This window comes from Bombina bombina, chromosome 8 (genome assembly GCF_027579735.1).
Source record: "Bombina bombina isolate aBomBom1 chromosome 8, aBomBom1.pri, whole genome shotgun sequence".
NCBI classification, from domain to species: domain Eukaryota; kingdom Metazoa; phylum Chordata; class Amphibia; order Anura; family Bombinatoridae; genus Bombina; species Bombina bombina.
The window spans coordinates 218,676,105-218,696,203 of record NC_069506.1 but is presented as its reverse complement, the minus strand read 5'-3'; the positions used below and the strand labels follow the sequence as shown (position 1 = coordinate 218,696,203).

Here is a 20,099-nt window from a genome sequence, read left to right as displayed (position 1 = left end):
TGTTTTCTCCAACATTAGTGTGTCCGGTCCACGGCGTCATCCATAACTTGTGGGAACCAATACCAAAGCTTTAGGACACGGATGAAGGGAGGGAGCAAATCAGGTTACCTAAACAGAAGGCACCACGGCTTGCAAAACCTTTCTCCCAAAAATAGCCTCCGAAGAAGCATAAGTATCAAATTTGTAGAATTTGGCAAAAGTGTGCAGAGAAGACCAAGTCGCTGCCTTACATATCTGATCAACAGAAGCCACAGCCCTAGTAGAGTGAGCTGTGATTCGTTCAGGAGGCTGCCGTCCGGCAGTCTCATAAGCCAATCGGATGATGCTTTTCAGACAGAAAGAAAGAAAGGTAGCAGTAGCTTTTTGTCCTCTCCTCTTACCAGAATAAACGACAAACAAAGAAGAAGTTTGTCTGAAATCCTTTGTTGCTTCTAAATAGAACTTTAAAGCACGGACTACATCTAAATTGTGTAACAAACGTTCCTTCTTTGAAACTGGATTCGGACACAAAGAAGGAACAACTATTTCCTGGTTAATGTTCTTGTTGGAAACAACTTTTGGAAGAAAACCAGGCTTGGTTCGCAAAACAACCTTATCTGAATGGAACACCAGATAGGGTGGGTCACACTGCAAAGCAGATAATTCAGAAACTCTTCTAGCAGAAGAAATAGCAACCAAAAACAAAACTTTCCAAAATAGTAACTTGATATCTAAGGAATGTAAGGGTTCAAACGGAACTCCTTGAAGAACTGAAAGAACTAAATTTAGACTCCAGGGAGGAGTCAAGGGTCTGTAAACAGGCTTGATTCTAACCAAGGCCTGTACAAAAGCTTGTACATCTGGCACAGCTGCCAGTCGTTTGTGTAACAAGACAGATAAAGCAGAAATCTGTCCTTTTAGAGAACTCGCTGACCATCCCTTATCCAAACCTTCTTGGAGAAAGGAGAGGATCCTAGGAATTTTAATCTTACTCCAGGAGAATCCCTTTGATTCACACCAACAGATATCTTTTCCATATTTTATGGTAAATCTTTCTAGTCACAGGTTTTCTGGCTTGGACCAGAGTATCTATCACTGAATCTGAAAACCCACGCTTGGATAAAATCAAGCGTTCAATTTCCAAGCAGTCAGCTGCAGAGAAACTAGATTTGGATGTTCGAATGGACCTTGTACTAGATGATCCTGTCTCAAAGGTAGCTTCCATGGTGGAGAGGATGACATATTCACCAGGTCTGCATACCAAGTCCTGCGCGGCCACGCAGGAGCTATCAGAATCACAGAGGCCTTCTCCTGTTTGATCCTGGCTACAAGCCTGGGAAGGAGAGGGTACGGTGGAAATGCATAAGCTAGGTTGAACGACCAAGGCGCCACTAATGCATCCACTAGTGTCGCCTTGGGATCCCTGGATCTGGACCCGTAGCAGGGAACCTTGAAGTTCTGACGAGACGCCATCAGATCCATGTCTGGAATGCCCCATAATTGAGTCAACTGGGCAAACACCTCCGGGTGAAGTTCCCTCTCCCCCGGATGGAAAGTCTGACGACTCAGATAATCCGCCTCCCAGTTGTCTACTCCTGGGATGTGGATTGCAGATAGGTGGCAGGAGTGATCCTCCACCCATTTGATGATTTTGGACACCTCTCTCATCGCCAAGGAACTCCTTGTTCCCCCCTGATGGTTGATGTAAGCTACAGTCGTCATGTTGTCTGACTGGAATCTTATGAATCCGGCCTTCGCTAGTTGAGGCCAAGCCCGGAGAGCATTGAATATCGCTCTCAGTTCCAGGATGTTTATTGGGAGAAGAGACTCTTCCCGAGACCATAGACCCTGAGCTTTCAGGGAATCCCAGACCGCGCCCCAGCCTAATAGACTGGCGTCGGTCGTGACAATGTCCCACTCTGGTCTGCGGAAACTCATTCCCCGGGACAGGTGATCCTGGGTCAACCACCAACGGAGTGAGTCTCTGGTCATCTGGTCTACTTGAATCATTGGAGACAAGTCTGTATAGTCCCCATTCCACTGCTTGAGCATGCACAGTTGTAATGGTCTTAGATGAATTCGAGCAAAAGGAACTATGTCCATTGCTGCAACCATCAACCCTACTACTTCCATGCACTGAGCTATGGAAGGCTGCAGAATAGAGTGAAGAACTTGACAAGCGTTTAGAAGCTTTGACTCTGTCAGGAAGATCTTCATTTCTAAAGAATCTATTATTGTTCCCAAAAAGGGAACTCTTGTCGACGGAGACAGGGAACTCTTTTCTACGTTCACCTTCCACCCGTGAGATCTGAGAAAGGCTAGAACAATGTCTGTATGAGCCTTTGCTTTGGAAAGAGACGACGATTGGATTAGAATGTTGTCCAGATAAGGTGCCACTGCAATACCCCTTGGTCTTAGAACCGCTAGAAGGGACCCGAGCACCTTTGTGAAAATCCTTGGGGCAGTGGCTAGCCCGAATGGGAGAGCCACGAACTGGTAATGCTTGTCCAGAAAGGCGAACCTTAGGAACTGATGATGATCTTTGTGGATAGGAATATGTAGATACGCATCCTTTAAATCCACGGTAGTCATAAATTGACCCTCCTGGATTGTAGGTAAAATTGTTCGAAAGGTTTCCATTTTGAACGATGGAACTCTGAGAAATTTGTTTAGAATTTTTAAATCCAGAATTGGTCTGAAAGTTCCCTCTTTTTTGGGAACTACAAACAGATTTGAGTAAAACCCCTGACCTTGTTCCACAGTTGGAACTGGGTGTATCACTCCCATCTTTAACAGGTCTTCTACACAATGTAAAAATGCCTGTCTCTTTATTTGGTTTGAAGATAAGTGAGACATGTGGAACCTTCCCCTTGGGGGTAGTTCCTTGAATTCTAGAAGATAACCCTGAGAAACTATTTCTAGTGCCCAGGGATCCTGAACATCTCTTGCCCAAGCCTGAGCAAAGAGAGAGAGTCTGCCCCCTACTAGATCCGGTCCCGGATCGGGGGCTACCCCTTCATGCTGTTTTGGTAGCAGCAGCAGGCTTCTTGGCCTGTTTACCCTTGTTCCAGCCTTGCATTGGTTTCCAAGCTGGTTTAGTCTGGGAAGCGTTACCCTCTTGTCTAGAGGCTGCAGAGTTGGAAGCCGGTCCGTTCCTGAAATTGCGAAAGGAACGAAAATTGGACTTATTCTTAGCCTTGAAAGGTCTATCTTGTGGGAGGGCATGGCCCTTTCCCCCAGTGATGTCTGAAATAATCTCTTTCAATTCTGGCCCAAAAAGGGTCTTACCTTTGAAAGGGATATTAAGCAATTTTGTCTTGAAAGATACATCCGCCGACCAAGACTTTAGCCAGAGCGCTCTGCGCGCCACAATTGCAAACCCTGAATTTTTCGCCGCTAACCTCGCTAACTGCAAAGCGGCGTCTAAAATAAAGGAATTAGCTAACTTAAGTGCGTGAATTCTGTCCATGACTTCCTCATACGGAGTCTCCCTACTGAGCGACTTTTCCAGTTCCTCGAACCAGAACCACGCTGCTGTAGTGACAGGAATAATGCACGAAATACGTTGAAGGAGGTATCTTTTTAAGCAAACCCTCCAATTTTTTATCCATAGGATCTTTGAAAGCACAATTGTCCTCAATAGGAATGGTCGTGCTTGGCTAGTGTAGAAACCGCCCCCTCGACCTTTGGGACTGTTTGCCATAAGTCCTTCCTGGGGTCGACCATAGGGAACAATTTCTTAAATATAAGAGGAGGGACAAAAGGTATGCCTGGCTTCTCCCACTCCTTATTCACTATGTCCGCCACCCGTTTAGGTATCGGAAAAGCATCAGGGTGCACCGGGACCTCAAGGAACTTGTCCATCTTGCACAATTTTTCTGGGATGACCAGGTTGTCACAATCATCCAGAGTAGATAGCACCTCCTTAAGCAGTGCGCGGAGATGCTCTAATTTAAACTTAAATGTCACAACATCAGGTTCTGCCTGCTGAGAAATTCTTCCTGTATCAGAAATTTCCCCATCTGACAAACCCTCCCTCACTGCCACTTCAGATTGGTGTGAGGGTATGACAGAAAAATTATCATCAGCGCCCACCTGCTCAACAGTGTTTAAAACAGAGCAATCGCGCTTTCTCTGAAATGCTGGCATTTTGGATAAAATATTAGCTATGGAGTTATCCATTACTGCCGTCAATTGTTGCATAGTAACAAGCATTGGCGCGCTAGAAGTACTAGGGGTCGCCTGCGCGGGCATAACTGGTATAGACACAGAAGGAGATGATGTAGAACTATGTCTACTTCCTTCATCTGAGGAATCATCCTGGGCAACCTTACTTTGTTTGGACGCTATGGCACAATTATCACACATATTTGAAGGGGGAACCACATTGGCTTCCATACATAAAGAACATGATCTATCTGAAGGTACAGACATGTTAAACAGGCTTAAACTGGTTAATAAAACACAAAAACAGTTTTAAAACAAAACCGTTACTGTCTCTTTAAATGTTAAACAGGGCACACTTTATTACTGAATATGTGAAAAACTATGAAGGAATTATCCAATCTTTACCACAGTGTCTTAATGCATACAAAGTATTGCACCCTAATTTTCAAGCTGTTAACCCTTTAAATGTGGAAACCGGAGCCGTTTGCAATTTTAACCCCCCTACAGTCCCAGCCACAGCCTTTGTTGCGACTTCACCAATCCCAGGGGGGTATACGATACCAATTGAAGCCTTCTAGGAACGTTTTCAGTGGATACCAGACCCTCACACATGCAGCTGCATGTACTGTACTCAAAAGTAACTGCGCAATAATGGCGCGAAAATGAGGCTCTGCCTACTACAGAGAAAGGCCCTTCCTGACTGGGAAGGTGTCTTAACAAGTGCCTGGCGCTAAAAACGTTCCCCAATATTCAAAAAGTGTGAAATTCACTTCAAACTGCATATAATACTTAAATAAAGCAATCGATTTAGCCCCTAAAAGTGTCCACCAGTTTATAGCCCATAATAAGCCCTTTATTCTGTTTGAGTCTAAGAAAATGGCTTACCGATCCCCATGAGGAAAAAATGACAGCCTTCCAGCATTACACAGTCTTGTTAGAAAATGGCTAGTCATACCTTGAGCAGAAAAGTCTGCAAACTGTTCCCCCCAACTGAAGTTCTCTCAGCTCAACAGTCCTGTGTGGGAACAGCAATTGATTTTAGTTACTGCTGCTAAAATCATACTCCTCTTTTAAACAGAACTCTTCATCTCTTTCTGTTTCAGAGTAAATAGTACATACCAGCACTATTTTAAAATAACAAACTCTTGATAGAAGAATAAAAAACTACAACTAAACACCACATACTCTTCACCATCTCCGTGGAGATGCTACTTGTTCAGAGCGGCAAAGAGAATGACTGGGGGGGCGGAGCCTGGGAGGGACTATATGGACAGCTTTTGCTGTGCTCTTTGCCATTTCCTGTTGGGGAAGAGAATATTCCCACAAGTTATGGATGACGCTGTGGACCGGACACACCAATGTTGGAGAAAAAAGGTTTATAGAAAAAAACGATACTGCCCCTTAAAATTTAAAAATTTAGTTAAAACGAAAAAAACGGAGCAGTTCCAAATTAAAACCCTCAGGAACCAACTACACCTCAGCACTCATGCTGAGGTTCCTAACTATCCTGCTGACAAATTTTATAGAAAAGATCCAGCTCCGACTCCGAAACTGCGATAAACACTTGCACATTCCCCATCAGCTGAGTGAACTTTAATAGCAGAGAGCCGCTGAAAACAATAGCACCACAACTCCAGTACTCAAAGTGAATCCGGAAGCGCATAAAAATGACTGCCGCCTCTAAAGGGAGCCGCCTCTCTGTATACAGAGGCGGTCCCGACGGCCATTAAGATATATAGCAGTCGTTACAGAAAATGCTGTAGAAACTTACACACTGACTCTGTAAAAACATTTCCATGAAAAAATCAGTACACTACCAACAAAGTCCCTGACCGGGTCCAAACCGTATCTAAGGACAGATACTGAGCCTAAAATAAAGTTTTTGGAAAAAAACACTCCACAGTGCCTGCTTTATCTGCCTGTACAATTAACCCGCAGTAGGACCAATGGTGCACACATCCCTATGTAGCTATAACTACTGAAGTGCCAGATTTTCCCCATATTAAAGAAATATATATTGGCACTTAACTGAACTCCAATCTGTCCGGCAGAAGGACAGCTCACCTGGTTTGAGAGGATGCCATCCCTCACATGGACCTGTGGAAAAAGAGAGACTGAGTAAGCTTACTCAGGCTATCTGAATAGGGCAGCAAAACGGTTTGAGAAAACGCAGTGGGGCTTGTACCCCACAAGTTCCCAATTGCTTAAAAGCCACCACTGCCCTACTGAAGAGACTGGCATGGGCTAAGGCTAGACCCCAGGAACGATCAGAGTAAACCTACTCTGCTTTAAAATAAAAAAAATAAAAAAACTTTGATTGTAGTATCAGACGCCGAAAACTTCACTTCCTCCTTGCAACACAGGCAAAGAGAATGACTGTGGATTATGGGTAAGGGAAGTGACATATATAGCAGCTTTGCTGTGGTGCTCTTTGCCTCCTCCTGCTGGCCAGGAGTGATATTCCCACTAGTAATTGATGATTCCGTGGACTCACCATATCTTAGGAAAGAAATAGTTTTCATCTGTAAATCAAAAAAACTAAATCTATGTTTTTGTTTAAACAGAGTGATAGCAAAAATGATAATTTTCTCCAGTACTTTTGGGGAAGTTTTTCTTTGAAAATTCCTGGTAGCAAAGAGGTTTAAAAATCTATTTAAAGTGATGGTAAATGCTGGTGTTTGTGAAACGCTAGGATTTACCATTGGAACAAAGAAAAGGGAACTTTCAGTCATTAAGTATAAGATACTTCATGCTGAAAGTTCCTTTATTTATTTGAAGCGTTCGCCGCACTGAGCTGCTCAGACAGCCCATGGCAGAACGCTATTTTGTTGTGAGGCGACGTCTCCACCTCTTGGCAAACAGCCGTGCTGGCCAGCCGGCTCCAAGTCAGATAGCCCACACGTTTATTTCTTGTTATCCTTTGTTGAAAAGCAGGAAGGTAAATTAAGGAGCGTTCACGTGTCTGCAGAACTATATGGCAGCAGTTTTGCAATAATGTTATTCATTAGCAGGAGCACTAGATGGCAGCACTATTTCCGGTCAGGTAGTGTTCCAGACAAGCTACCTATCTAGATATCAACAAATAACATGAGAACAATGCAAATTTAATAGAAGTAAAATGTAAAAAAAAAATATGCATTCTCTTAAAGGATTACTTTCTGTTATAATTTTTAAGCTAAACTACTAACATATTAAAGTTAATAAACATTAATTAAAACCTACTGACCTATATTTTCTCCAAAACGAAGTTTCATAACGTTCTAAAAGTTATATCTTTTATTCGCCGATGATGTCACATTATCCTGCCCACTATTTTCAGCACTGTGTGTTCAAAATACTTAAACCAATAACTTTGTGTTTAAAGCGCCATTTTGAAACCTAGGTATTGTAAACGGATTGGTACAGAGCAAAGGATACCCACGGAGTGGGTTTGGAAAACAATTAAATTTGCAGACAAGATTTCTGATATACGGTAGAGATATGTTAATGAAATGCTATTGATAAAAAGCGTATTTGGGGTAGTTAGTTAGTAACAGGCATAGAAAATATTTACTTACAGTGGCCCTTTAATCATTAAAGAACAAACATGGGTTTAATTTCCCTTTAACAAAGGATACCAAGAGAACTAAGCAAAATTGATAATAAAAGTACAATTGAAAGTTGTTTAACATTGCATGCTGTATCTGAATCACGAGTGCTTTATTTTGACTTTACTGTCCCTTTATAGAACCATGGACGCAGAAACCAGGCACTTCTCACGCTTTGAAATCCTCATGAGATAATAGTTTATTTTGCCCCCTTATTCTGTAATTTAACTCTTAAATGAATTGCAAAATGCACACTTTCCAAAGGGCCTTTATAGTAAAATGAAATCCATTAGAGCATGTCGTTTTTAAGACTATTAAATCTACACTACTGTGTTTTTAAAAGGGATAGAAAGGTCCAAAATGAAGTGTCCATGGGTGCATGAAGTATAAGCATTTTCACAATATACGTACATTAGCAAAAATGCTATTGAAAAAGCCATTACTGGTTTTCTGAGGCATATGCACATATCCTATGAGGGCCTGTGCACCAGTATTCAAACCCCATGCCTGCTCAGAAAGGTGGCAGTGGTGTGTATTGCTTCTGAAGAGTTTGTGTTATACAAGTCACTGCTGACTTTCTGAGCAGGCATGGTGCATGGGCCCTTGCAGGATATGTGCGTATGCCATATGAAAAACAATTCAGACTTACTAGAAGCATTTTTGCTAATGTAAGTATACTGCAAAAATGCTTCTATTTCAAATTGAAACGCACCTATGCTTACTTTATTTTTGACCTTTCTATTCCTTTAACCTCCGTAAAAGGTGTAAAGAAATACCACTTGTTACTCGCAGAGCACTGTTGGTCCTGAGTGGAAAACGCCACTGACCCAATCGGCTTTGTTAGTCACACAACTTGTATGTGCAATTAGCATTGTGATTGGATCAAAGGCATTTTCTGTTCAGGACCAGCAGTTCTCTGCAAGTCACTAGTGGTATTTCTACTGTGCCTTCAACTCCTTTACAGAGGTTAAACACACAGCCTAGGATCAATACTTAAAATTACATGCTTTAACGGATTAGAGAGAGAGAATGTCATTTGTTTGGTTATTGCAGCCCTTTAAAATTGGAAGTGTATATTCTAGCCTAACCCTGCTACATTCTACACAGTGATTGTTTGATTAACATCGTAGTAGCTCAGTTGATAAAATTAGATGCTTTTTTAAAATAAAAATAAAAACTTATGTCCCTGTACTGCAATGCATATGTTGCTTATTGTTAATGTTTTAACACATTTACCTTTTGTAATCCTATAAATTAAGCTTGGCTTTAAATTAAAATAAAAAAGGTACAAAAGTAAACATAATGAAAAAAGCACAATGTCAGACTAAATTATTTTAAATGTCTCAGACAATTTGCATGCAACATTATGGGGAAAAAGTTCATAAAAGGATTGGTTGAGTGTGTGTGTGTATAAAACCATAATTTATGCTTACCAGATAAATTCCTTTCCTTCCGGACAGGGAGAGTCCACGGCTTCATTCTTTACTTTTGGGAAATACAACACCTGGCCACCAGGAGGAGGCAAAGACACCCAAGCCAAAGGCTTAAATATCCCTCCCACTTTCCTCATTACCCCAGTCATTCTGCCGAGGGAACAAGGAAAAGTAGGAGAAACATTAGGGTATAAATGGTGCCAAAAGAATAAAATAAATAGGTGACCGCCCATAGACAAGAAAAAACGCGCGGGGGCCGTGGACTCTCCCTATCCAGAAGGAATTTATCTGGTAAGCGTAAATTATGTTTTCCTTCCTAAGATAGGGAGAGTCCACGGCTTCTTTCCTTACTGTTGGAAAAACTATACCCAAGATCCAGAGGACTCTGAATGAATAATGGGAGGGAACAAAAAGGAAGAGGCGGACCCTATTCTGAGGGCACCACAGCCTGCAAAACTTTTCTCCCAAAAGCTGCTTCAGCCAAAGCAAAAACATCAAACTTATAAAATTTTGAAAAAGTATGCAAGGAGGACCAGGTAGCCGCCTTACAAATCTGATCTATAGAGGCCTCGTTCTTAAAGGCCCAAGAGGAAGCCTCTGCTCTAGTGAAATGAGCCGTTATCCTCTCAGGAGGACGATGTCCCGCTGACTCATAAGCTAAGCGGATGACACTCCTTAACCAAAATGATCGGGAAGTCGAAGTAGCCTTCTGCCCCTTACGCTTCCCTGAATAGACAACAAAGAGGAAGATTGTCTAAACTCCTTAGTAGCCTGAAGTCAGAACTTCAAGGCGCGAACCACATCCAAATTGTGAAGTAAGCGTTTCTTTTATGAAGAAGGATTAGGACACAAGGAAGGAACCACTATCTCCTGATTGATGTTGCGATCTGACACAACCTTCAGAAGAAAACCTAATTTAGTACGTAAAACTGCCTTATCTGCATGAAAAATCAGATAAGGGGGCTCACATTGCAAAGCAGAGATCTCAGAAACTCTGCGCGCAGAGGCAATAACCAACAAAAATAGAACCTTCCAAGATAATTTTGTCAACGGAATGCAGAGTCTCAAACGGAACCTGTTGCAAAACCCGAAGAACAAGATTTAGGCTCCAAGGAGGAAACCCAGATCTAAATACATGTCTGATCCTAATCAGAGCCTTAAAGGACTGCACGTCTGGAAGCTCAGCCAGTCTCTTGTGCAATAAAACTGACAGGGCCGAAATTTGTCTCCTCAGGGAACTAGCAGAAAGACCCTTCTCCAGCCCATCCTGGAGAAAAGACAAGATCCTGGCAACCTTAACTTTGTGCCAAGAAAAACCACGCTCACTAGGGAAGGACAAGACAGGTAACCTAAACAGAAGGCACCACTGCTTGAAGAACCTTTCTCCCAAAAGAAGCCTCAGCCGAGGCAAAAGTATTGAATTTTTAAAATTGAGAACCAAGTTGCAGCCTTGCAAATCTGTTCCACAGAAGCTTCATTTTTTGAAAGCCCAAGAAGAAGAGACAGCCCTAGTGGAGTGAGCTGTGATTCTCTCAGGAGGCTGCTGTCCAGCAGTCACATACACCAAACGAATAATACTTCTCAACCAAAGAGAGAGAGAGAGAGAGAGAGAGAAAAAGCAGTAGCTTTCTGGCCTTTCCCAGAAAAGCAAACAAACAAAAACAGAAGACTGGCAAAAACACTCCTTAGTCGCCTGCAAATAGAATTTAAGAGCACGCACATCTAAATTATGCATCAAACGTTCCTTATAAGAGAAGGAAGAACAATTTCCCGATTGGTTTTCTTAATAAAATTGTTTTGGATAGAAATATTAAACTTGGTACGAAGTACAGCCTTATCCGCATGAAATATGAGATAAGGCGATTCACACTACAAGGCTGAGAGTTCAGAAACTCTCCGAGCAGAAGAGAGAGCAATAAGAATCAGAACCTTCCAAGATAACAACTTAATATCTATGGAATGCATTGGCTCAAACTGAGCTTGTTGTAAAACTTTAACAACAAGATTAAGACCTCAAGGTGGAACAACTGATTTAAACACAGGCCTGATTCTGACCAAGGCAGCCCTGACAAAAAGATTGCACATCTGCCAGAAACTTGTGCAGCAAAACAGATAAAGCAGAAACCTGACCCTTCAAAGTGCTGACAAACCCTTCTCGAGACCCTCCTGGAGAAAAAAAAGACAAAATTCTTGGAATCCTGACCCTACTCCAAGAGTAGCCCTTGGATTCACACCAATAAAGATATTTACGCCATATATTATGGTAAATATTTCGAATAACAGGCTTATGAGCCTGAATCATGGTCTCAAGGACTGACTCAGAAAAGCCACGCTTAGATAGAATCAAGCGTTCAATCTCCAAGCAGTCAGCTTCAGAGAAACGAGATTTGGATGAAGGAAGGGACCCTGAAATAGAAGGTCCTTCCTTAAGGGTAGTCTCCACGGAGGCAGAGATGACATTTCCACTAGGTCCGCATACCAGATCCTGCAAGGCCATGCCGGAGCAATTAGAATCACTGATGCTCTCTCCTGCTTGATAAGAGCAATGACTCGTGGGAGGAGAGCAAACTGAGTAAATAGGTATACCATCCTGAAGTTCCAAGGAACTGCCAACGCATCAGGAAGGCCTGAGGATCCCTTGACCTTAAACCATACTTTGGAAGTTTGCCGTTTTGTCAAGACGCCATCAGATCCAAATCCGGTACCCCCATTAGATGGTTAAACCTGAAGAACACCTCCGGATGGAGTTCCCACTCTCCGGGGTGAAAATTATGTTTTCTCAGGAAGTCCCAGTTGTCCACTCCTGGAATGTGGATGGCAGATAGACAGCAATTGTGAGCTTCCGCCCACTGAAAGATCCGAGCCACCTCCTTCATGGCTAAGGAACTCCGAGTTCCCCCCTGGTGGTTTATGTAAGACACTGAGGTTATGTTGTCTGACTGAAACCTGATAAACCGGGCTAAGGCCAGCTGAGGACAAGCTATCAAGGCATTGAATATCGCTCTCAACTCCAGAATGTTTATGGGGAGAGCAGATTCCTCCTTGGACCAAAGTCCCTGTGCCTTTAACAAGTCCCAGACTGCTCCCCAGCCCAGCAGGCTAGCGTCCGTGGTCACAATCACCCATGAGGGTCTCCGAAAGCATGTCCCCTGGGACAAATGTTCTTGCGACAGCCACCATGGAAGAGAGTCTCTTGTTGATTGATCTAGAACAATCCTCTGAGACAGGTCTGCATAATCCCCGTTCCACTGACTGAGCATGCATAACTGTAGAGTTTTCAAATGGAATCGGTCAAAGGTAACTATGTCCATGGAAGCCACCATCAGACCAATTACCTCCATACATTGGGCCACTGACTGTCATACAGCAGACTGTAGAGATAGGCAAGAGGAAAGAATCTTGGCTCTTCTGACCTTCTGATCGGGAATCTATAATGGTTCCTAAGAAGACCACCCTTGTACCTGTAAAAAGGGAGATTTTTCCCAAATTTACCTTCCATCCGTGGGAACGCAGAAAAGACAACAAGATCTCTGTGTGAGATTTTGCTAGTTGAAAAGATGGCGCTTGAATTAGAATGTTGTCCAGATAAGGTGCCACTGCAATTCCGAGACCAAATCACTGCCAAAAGAGCTCCCAGGAGCTTTGAGAAAATTCTGTGAGCTGTGGCCAGGCCAAATGGAAGAGCCACAAACTGAAAGCGTTTGTCCAGAAAAGCAAATCTCAGAAATTTGTGATGATCCCTGTGAATGGGAACATGGAGGTACGCATCATTCAGTTCTTTGGTTGTCATGAACTGACCCTCTTGAACTAGAGGAAGAATGGAACGGATAGTCTCCATCTTGAAGGACGGCACTATGAGAAATTTGTTGAGGAACTTTAGATCTAGAATAGGCCTGAAAGTTCCCTCTTTTTTGGGCACCACAAACAGGTTGGAGTAGAACCCGTGACCCTGATCCTGTATTGGAACTGGAACTAGCACTCCCAAGAGGGAAAGATCCTGTACACATTTCAAGAACACCTCTCTTTTTATCTGGTCTACAGATAATCCTGAGAGGTGGAACCTGCCCCTGGGAGGAAAGGTCTTGAACTCTAACTTGTAACCCTGGGATACTATGTCCATGGCCCACGGGTCTGGGACATCTCGTTCCCAAGCTTGAGAGAACAGAGAGAGTCTGCCCCCCACTTGATCCGATCCCAGATCGGGGGCAGACCCTTCATGCTGACTTAGATTGCTTCCCCCTTGTTCCAAAACTGACTGGGCTTCCAAGAAGGCTTGGACTAATCCTGCTTGGAAGAGGAGGGGGAAAACTTACCTCTGAAGTCACAAAAGGAATGAAAATTACTCTGACGTCCTTTCGATTTGTTCTTCTTGTCTCAAGGCAGAAAGGATCCTTTACCACCCGTGATATCGGAAATAATTTCTGCCAACCCTAGCCTAAACAAGGTCTTTCCCTTGTAAGGAATTGCCAAAAGCTTAGATTTAGAAGAAATATTTGCTGACCAAGATTTCAGCCATAGCGCCCTACTGCTTGAAAGCTGCCACAGCCCTACTGAAGAGACTGACGTGGAGTACAGCTAGACCCAGTCTTGTCAGGAAAGATCAGAGCAAACCTGCTCAGGCTTCCAAAATAATAAAATCTTGATAGAATTCTTAAACAGACACCTAAACTTCACCTCCTCCTTGCACTGAAGGCAAAGAGAATGACTGGGGATTGTGGGACGGGAGGTGATACTTAACAGCTTTGCTGTGGTGCTCTTTGCCCCCTTCTGCTGGCCAGGAGTGATATTCCCAACAGTAATTAACAATTCCGTGGACTCACCGTGTCTTAAGAAAGAAATGGCACTTACCTGCACCTCTGGCTGTCCGGCAGGAGGACAGCTCACCCGGTATGAGAGGAAGCCAATCCTCAGAGAGACCTGTGAAAAGAAGAGAGAGGACGGAGTAAACCTACTCTGGCTTTCCATGTGGCAGCAGCAATTTGTTAGGAAAACGCAGTGAGGCCCACCCCACAAGTTCTTAACTGCTTGAAAGCTACCACAGCTCTACTGAAGAGACTGATGTGTAATACAGCTAGACCCAGTCTTGTCAGGAAAGATCAGAGCAAACCTGCTCAGGCTTTCTAAATAATAAAATCTTGATAGAAGAAATTCTTAGACACCAAAACTTCACCTCCAGGATGAAAGGATGGCGCTTGCACCAGAATATTGTCCAAGTATGGGGCTACTGCAATACCCTGAGTTCTGGCAACAACTAGAAGAGCCCCCAGAACCTTCCTAAAGATTCTTAGAACAGTAGCTAGGCCAAATGGAAGGGCAATGAACTGGAAGTGCTGGTCCAGGAATGCAAACCTCAGGAACTGAAAGTGTTCCCTGTGGAACACTTTCAACAAGCAGACAGTGAAACTCATCAACACCGATTACTTAGGAGCCGTTAGCAGTAGTCTGGATGGTTTTGCAGAAAGAAAAGAAAGAAAAAAAAACAAAAAAAAAAACTTTCCCTGCATCTACTCTAGCTTTCATCGATACTCTCACTGAGAGGTTGACATGACTACTTAAAACTCCAGTTCTATCTCAAAGGGAAGATACCTTTTAAAAGGACTCTCCGAATCTTCCGACACTTCTTTGCCATCTCCTAACGTGACGAAAGGCAAAGAATGACTGGGGAAGTGGGAGGGATATTTAAGCCTTTGGCTGGGGTGTCTTTGCCTCCTCCTGGTGGCCAGGTGTTGTATTTCCCAACAGTAAGAAATGAAGACGTGGACTTGCCCTATCTTAGGAAGTATAATATATATATATATATATATATATATATATATATATATATATATATATATATATATATATATATATATATATATATATATATATATATATATATACATAGACATATATATATATATATATATATATATATATATAGACATATATATATATACATATATATATACATATATATATAGACATATATATATACATATATATATATATATATATATATATATATATATATATATATATATATATATATATATATATATATATATAGAGAGAGAGAGAGCACGCCCACTTCTGACGTCACTTCCTGTCCAGGGAGACCAAGCTTCAAACACTTCAGCAACGGACCCTGTCACTGACAGGCTTAAGAATCCACATCCATACGGATATTGTGAGCTATCTAGAGCTCAAAAAACCACAAGGAATCATCATCTAGCTGTATTTACAGCAGTTCATGTAATTATTTATTACGGTTTTCCATCATAAACACCAACTTATCCACCTGAACTCTGGGAGCTTTTAAGAGCTCAAAACCACCACAAGGAATTTACCTCCAGCTGTACTTGCAGCATCCTATACCACAATATCACTAATTTTGATCAGCAAGCTGTTTTTGCACCAGCCCTGATAAAAAAAACTCACTACCGGATTTAAAGAAATATACTACATTTCATCTGCTCACATATTTCTGTCCCTGATCTGGACTATTATCAAAGAGGATTTCTGTTTATCATTTTTTATTGGACATTGGAAAATAAAAGTGATTTTATTTTAAATTTCACTTTGTGTCCTTGCAAGCATCATTTATACACATCTCTAGTGCTGCAATTAATATTCACAATTGATCTCATAGTATGTAAACGGAGCACTAATTGGTTTGCATACATAAAGTTTATACCATACTCCAGAGAGGAGAAGCCTCTCAAGTATAAAGAAGGGGAAAAGAAATAAACAGCAACAAGGAAAGAAATCCAGCAAAAAGAATTAAAGTGTCTCTACCTAACTCCAGAGAGGAGAAGTTTGTCTGAAATACCAACATATTTCTACTCCAGGGATATCAAGATTTCCACCTGCTAAAAGTTTCTGCATACCAGCTGGAAACATCTTTACCACAGATAGGGATTACATCCCCTCCATGCTTCCAACATACCTCACATGTTTGAGGTTAAACAAGGTGAGCACATTTAAATCTCGCGTTTAGTTTTTGGTTTTTGGTTTTGTTTTTCTCCATTCTATGTGCGCTGAACTCTGAAACTCAACTCCATACCTTTTTCCTTCACATTCCATTTGATGATAGTGGAATATTCAGAAACTAGCTGCCATTGAAATATATCAGGAGGAACTAATTAGAGCAAAATAACCATTTGCAACATACACAGCGCAGATCAAGAAACACCCAAGCAACACCCAAGCAACACACACATATATATATATATATATATATATATATATATATATACCTTCCAATTGAAAAGTCCTTTGAGGAGGTAGAATACATTTTTATAAAGGGCTTAAGTAGATTAGAGGAACCTTAAATATTATTACAAATATTCTTACACTTTTTCGTGCCGGTTTCTATGTGCAAAATGCAGTTTTTATTTTTTTAAGTTTTCATAATTTTGAAGGAACAAAAAAATTGCCAAGTCTTTAAAGATAAGAGAATAAAAAAATATTTTTTTTTTTTTTTTATCATGTCAACAGATTTTAACAGCAATAGGATTTGACAAATAACCCATATTTATTAGTCTGCTTAACATCTCCTGCCTATGACTTATTTTACAAACCCCTCACATTATTGAATATAAGAAATGAAAATGGACATACTGCAGTCACAGGCAAAATTCATTAAAAGGGATAGTAAACACATTGAGATTTGTATATAAAATGTTATGCCTAATGAAACAACTTTTTTCTTTATACGTTTTATTTATTAAATCCCCTTTCATGTAATTTAGTTTTAAAAATTGAGCAATTTGAAATTCCCACACTGCACAATGCTGATTTATCTAGGCTAACCCTGCTACATATATGACCCTAATTAGCTAAAAATTCCCTCTATACTAACATTATAACCAAGACTAAAGTCTAGATTGGTTCCTGCCCATAAAGCAAATTGTTGGTAGAGTTTGGCTATTGTTAAGTAATTATAGCAAACAGGATGTTAATTTGCTTTAACCCTTTCCTGCCGTTAGGATGTTCCATGCTGTCCTAACTGCGCTGGGCTTTAGCGCCGTTAGGACGGCATGGAACGTCCTAGCCGTTTGGCTGTCTTTAAGCTATGCTAAATAAGACCGCGGACTGGAGGGCATGCCTAGTGTCAAAGGCACTCCCCCCTGACCCAATCCCATCATCGAAATCACATGGTTTTAAATTTGTAATTATTTGTTTACATCGGAACTTTGTTTCAATATAGACAAATAAGTCCCATCAGGAAAGGGTCAAGGACTTGGCTGATATTTTATAGCAACTCAACAAAAAACAGAATTTATGTTTACTTGATAAATTTCTTTCTCCTACGGTGTGTCTGGTCCACGGCTTCATCCTTACTTGTGGGATATTCTCATTACCTACAGGAAATGGCAAAGAGAGCACACAGCAAAGCTGTCCATATAGCCCCCCTCTGGCTCCGCCACCCAGTCATTCGACCGACGGTTAGGAGAAAAAGGAGAAACTATAAGGTGCCGTGGTGACTGTAGTGTACAGAAAAATAAAATTTTTAAACCTGACTAAAAGCCAGGGCGGGCCGTGGACCGGACACACCGTAGGAGAAAGAAATTTATCAGGTAAACATAAATTCTGTTTTCTCCTACATTGGTGTGTCCGGTCCACGGCTTCATCCTTACTTGTGGGAACCAATACCAAAGCTTTAGGACACGGATGAAGGGAGGGAACAAGTCAGGTAAACGGAAGGCACCACTGCTTGCAAAACCTTTCTCCCAAAAATAGCCTCCGAAGAAGCATAAGTATCGAATTTGTAAAATTTGGCAAAAGTATGCAGAGAAGACCAAGTCGCTGCCTTACAGATCTGTTCAACAGAAGCCTCATTCTTGAAGGCCCATGTGGAAGCCACAGCTCTAGTAGAGTGAGCTGTAATTCGTTCAGGAGGCTGCCGGCCGGCAGTCTCATAGGCCAAACGGATGATGCTTTTTAGCCAAAAGGAAAGAGAGGTAGCAGTAGCTTTCTGACCTCTCCTCTTACCAGAATAGACGACAAACAAAGAAGATGTCTGTCTGAAATCCTTTGTTGCTTCTAAATAGAATTTTAAAGCACGAACTACATCTAAGTTATGTAACAAACGTTCCTTCTTCAAAACTGGATTCGGACACAGAGAAGGAACAACTATTTCCTGGTTAATATTCCTATTGGAAACACCTTTGGAAGAAAACCAGGCTTAGTACGTGTTAGGGGAAATATGAACCTGACAGCAGCCATCTTGTTCCCCGCAGCCATCTTGTGATGATTAGCATCCATTTTGTAATGAATAGACTTTATTATACTGGGTTATTATGTAGTGAGACCTATGTGCATGTTATGATAGTTTCCTTAGCTGTTCGGCCTTGCCAATGTACCCTGGCCCTACGCCCAGAATAAGATAGAATAAGATAATGTAAATAAGATGGTTCAGAAACCTTGCTGTCTCCGCAGAAGTTAGCCTGTTATGACTATGTAATTATTGTTATAAGAAACTCATGTTCCAGTTTTACCTTGTATTTTGCTCTGTATAACTGTGTAAGATGACGCGGTCCTAACGTGTCATCCCCTTAACCCTGTATGTCACTATAAGAAAGGCTTGCACTGTGCAATAAACAGAATTGGCTTTCGATTTTGCGGGGTTTCGGGAAAAAAAAAAAATACATTTTGAACTTGGTGACAAGTTAATCTGGTAAATTTTATGTCGTACGCTATGAAATAGATGCTTTTCTGAGAAAGGAAAAAAGGGAGTGAATCTCTGGTATGCGAGATGGAATGAGCGTGTTTGTATCGCTGTAAAAAAATGTTTCTTTCTGTTTCTCTGCTGGGAAATCAGACGTTGTAAGAAGATATTTGGTAATGTTATTTTATATACCTGTATTTTAAAGTCACCAGCATGTTTTAAGTATGTGGTATTCATATGCAGTTTTAGTTTTAAGTGATAATTGTTTTTCGGCATGTAAGGATATGATATTGTTTTAGCAAGTGAAGTAACGGCTTAGAAAGTGGCTTTGAAAGTGCGATGTGTGTGTGATTTTTTGTCACGCTCTGGTAAATATGAAACTGTTTCTGGTATGATTAATGGGTTAACGTATGTTGTATTTGTAAGGTCTGTGCACGGAGTTGATGAAAAACATAATTTATGTAAGAACTTACCTGATAAATTCATTTCTTTCATATTAGCAAGAGTCCATGAGCTAGTGACGTATGGGATATACATTCCTACCAGGAGGGGCAAAGTTTCCCAAACCTCAAAATGCCTATAAATACACCCCTCACCACACCCACAATTCAGTTTAACGAATAGCCAAGAAGTGGGGTGATAAGAAAAAAAGTGCGAAAGCATATAAAATAAAGAATTGGATAATTGTGCTTTATACAAAATCATAACCACCACAAAAAAAGGGCGGGCCTCATGGACTCTTGCTAATATGAAAGAAATGAATTTATCAGGTAAGTTCTTACATAAATTATGTTTTCTTTCATGTAATTAGCAAGAGTCCATGAGCTAGTGACGTATGGGATAATGACTACCCAAGAAGTGGATCTTTCCACACAAGAGTCACTAGAGAGGGAGGGATAAAATAAAGACAGCCAATTCCTGCTGAAAAATCCACACCCAAAATAAAGTTTAACGAAAAACATAAGCAGAAGATTCAAACTGAAACCGCTGCCTGAAGTACTTTTCTACCAAAGACTGCTTCAGAAGAAGAAAATACATCAAAATGGTAGAATTTAGTAAAAGTATGCAAAGAGGACCAAGTAGCTGCTTTGCAGATCTGGTCAACCGAAGCTTCATTCCTAAACACCCAGGAAGTAGAAACTGACCTAGTAGAATGAGCTGTAATTCTCTGAGGCGGAGTCTAGACTAGAAGTCTTACGAAAAGATTTCGTAGCTTCAACATAATATTTCAAAGCTCTAACAACATCTAAAGAATGCAACGATTTCTCCTTAGAATTCTTAGGA

The 20,099-nt window shown here is 41.3% G+C and overlaps 1 protein-coding gene across 1 annotated transcript in view; it reads left to right on the top strand.

The window, feature by feature from the left end:
- The first annotated feature begins 12,920 nt into the window (after positions 1–12,920).
- LOC128638946 (RB1-inducible coiled-coil protein 1-like) overlaps positions 12,921–20,099 on the top strand; it is a 40,695-nt gene continuing 33,516 nt past the window's right edge. The window contains exon 1 of the mRNA XM_053691077.1: positions 12,921–12,926. Coding sequence (XP_053547052.1) covers positions 12,921–12,926 — 6 coding nt within the window. The remainder of the gene's footprint in view (positions 12,927–20,099) is intronic.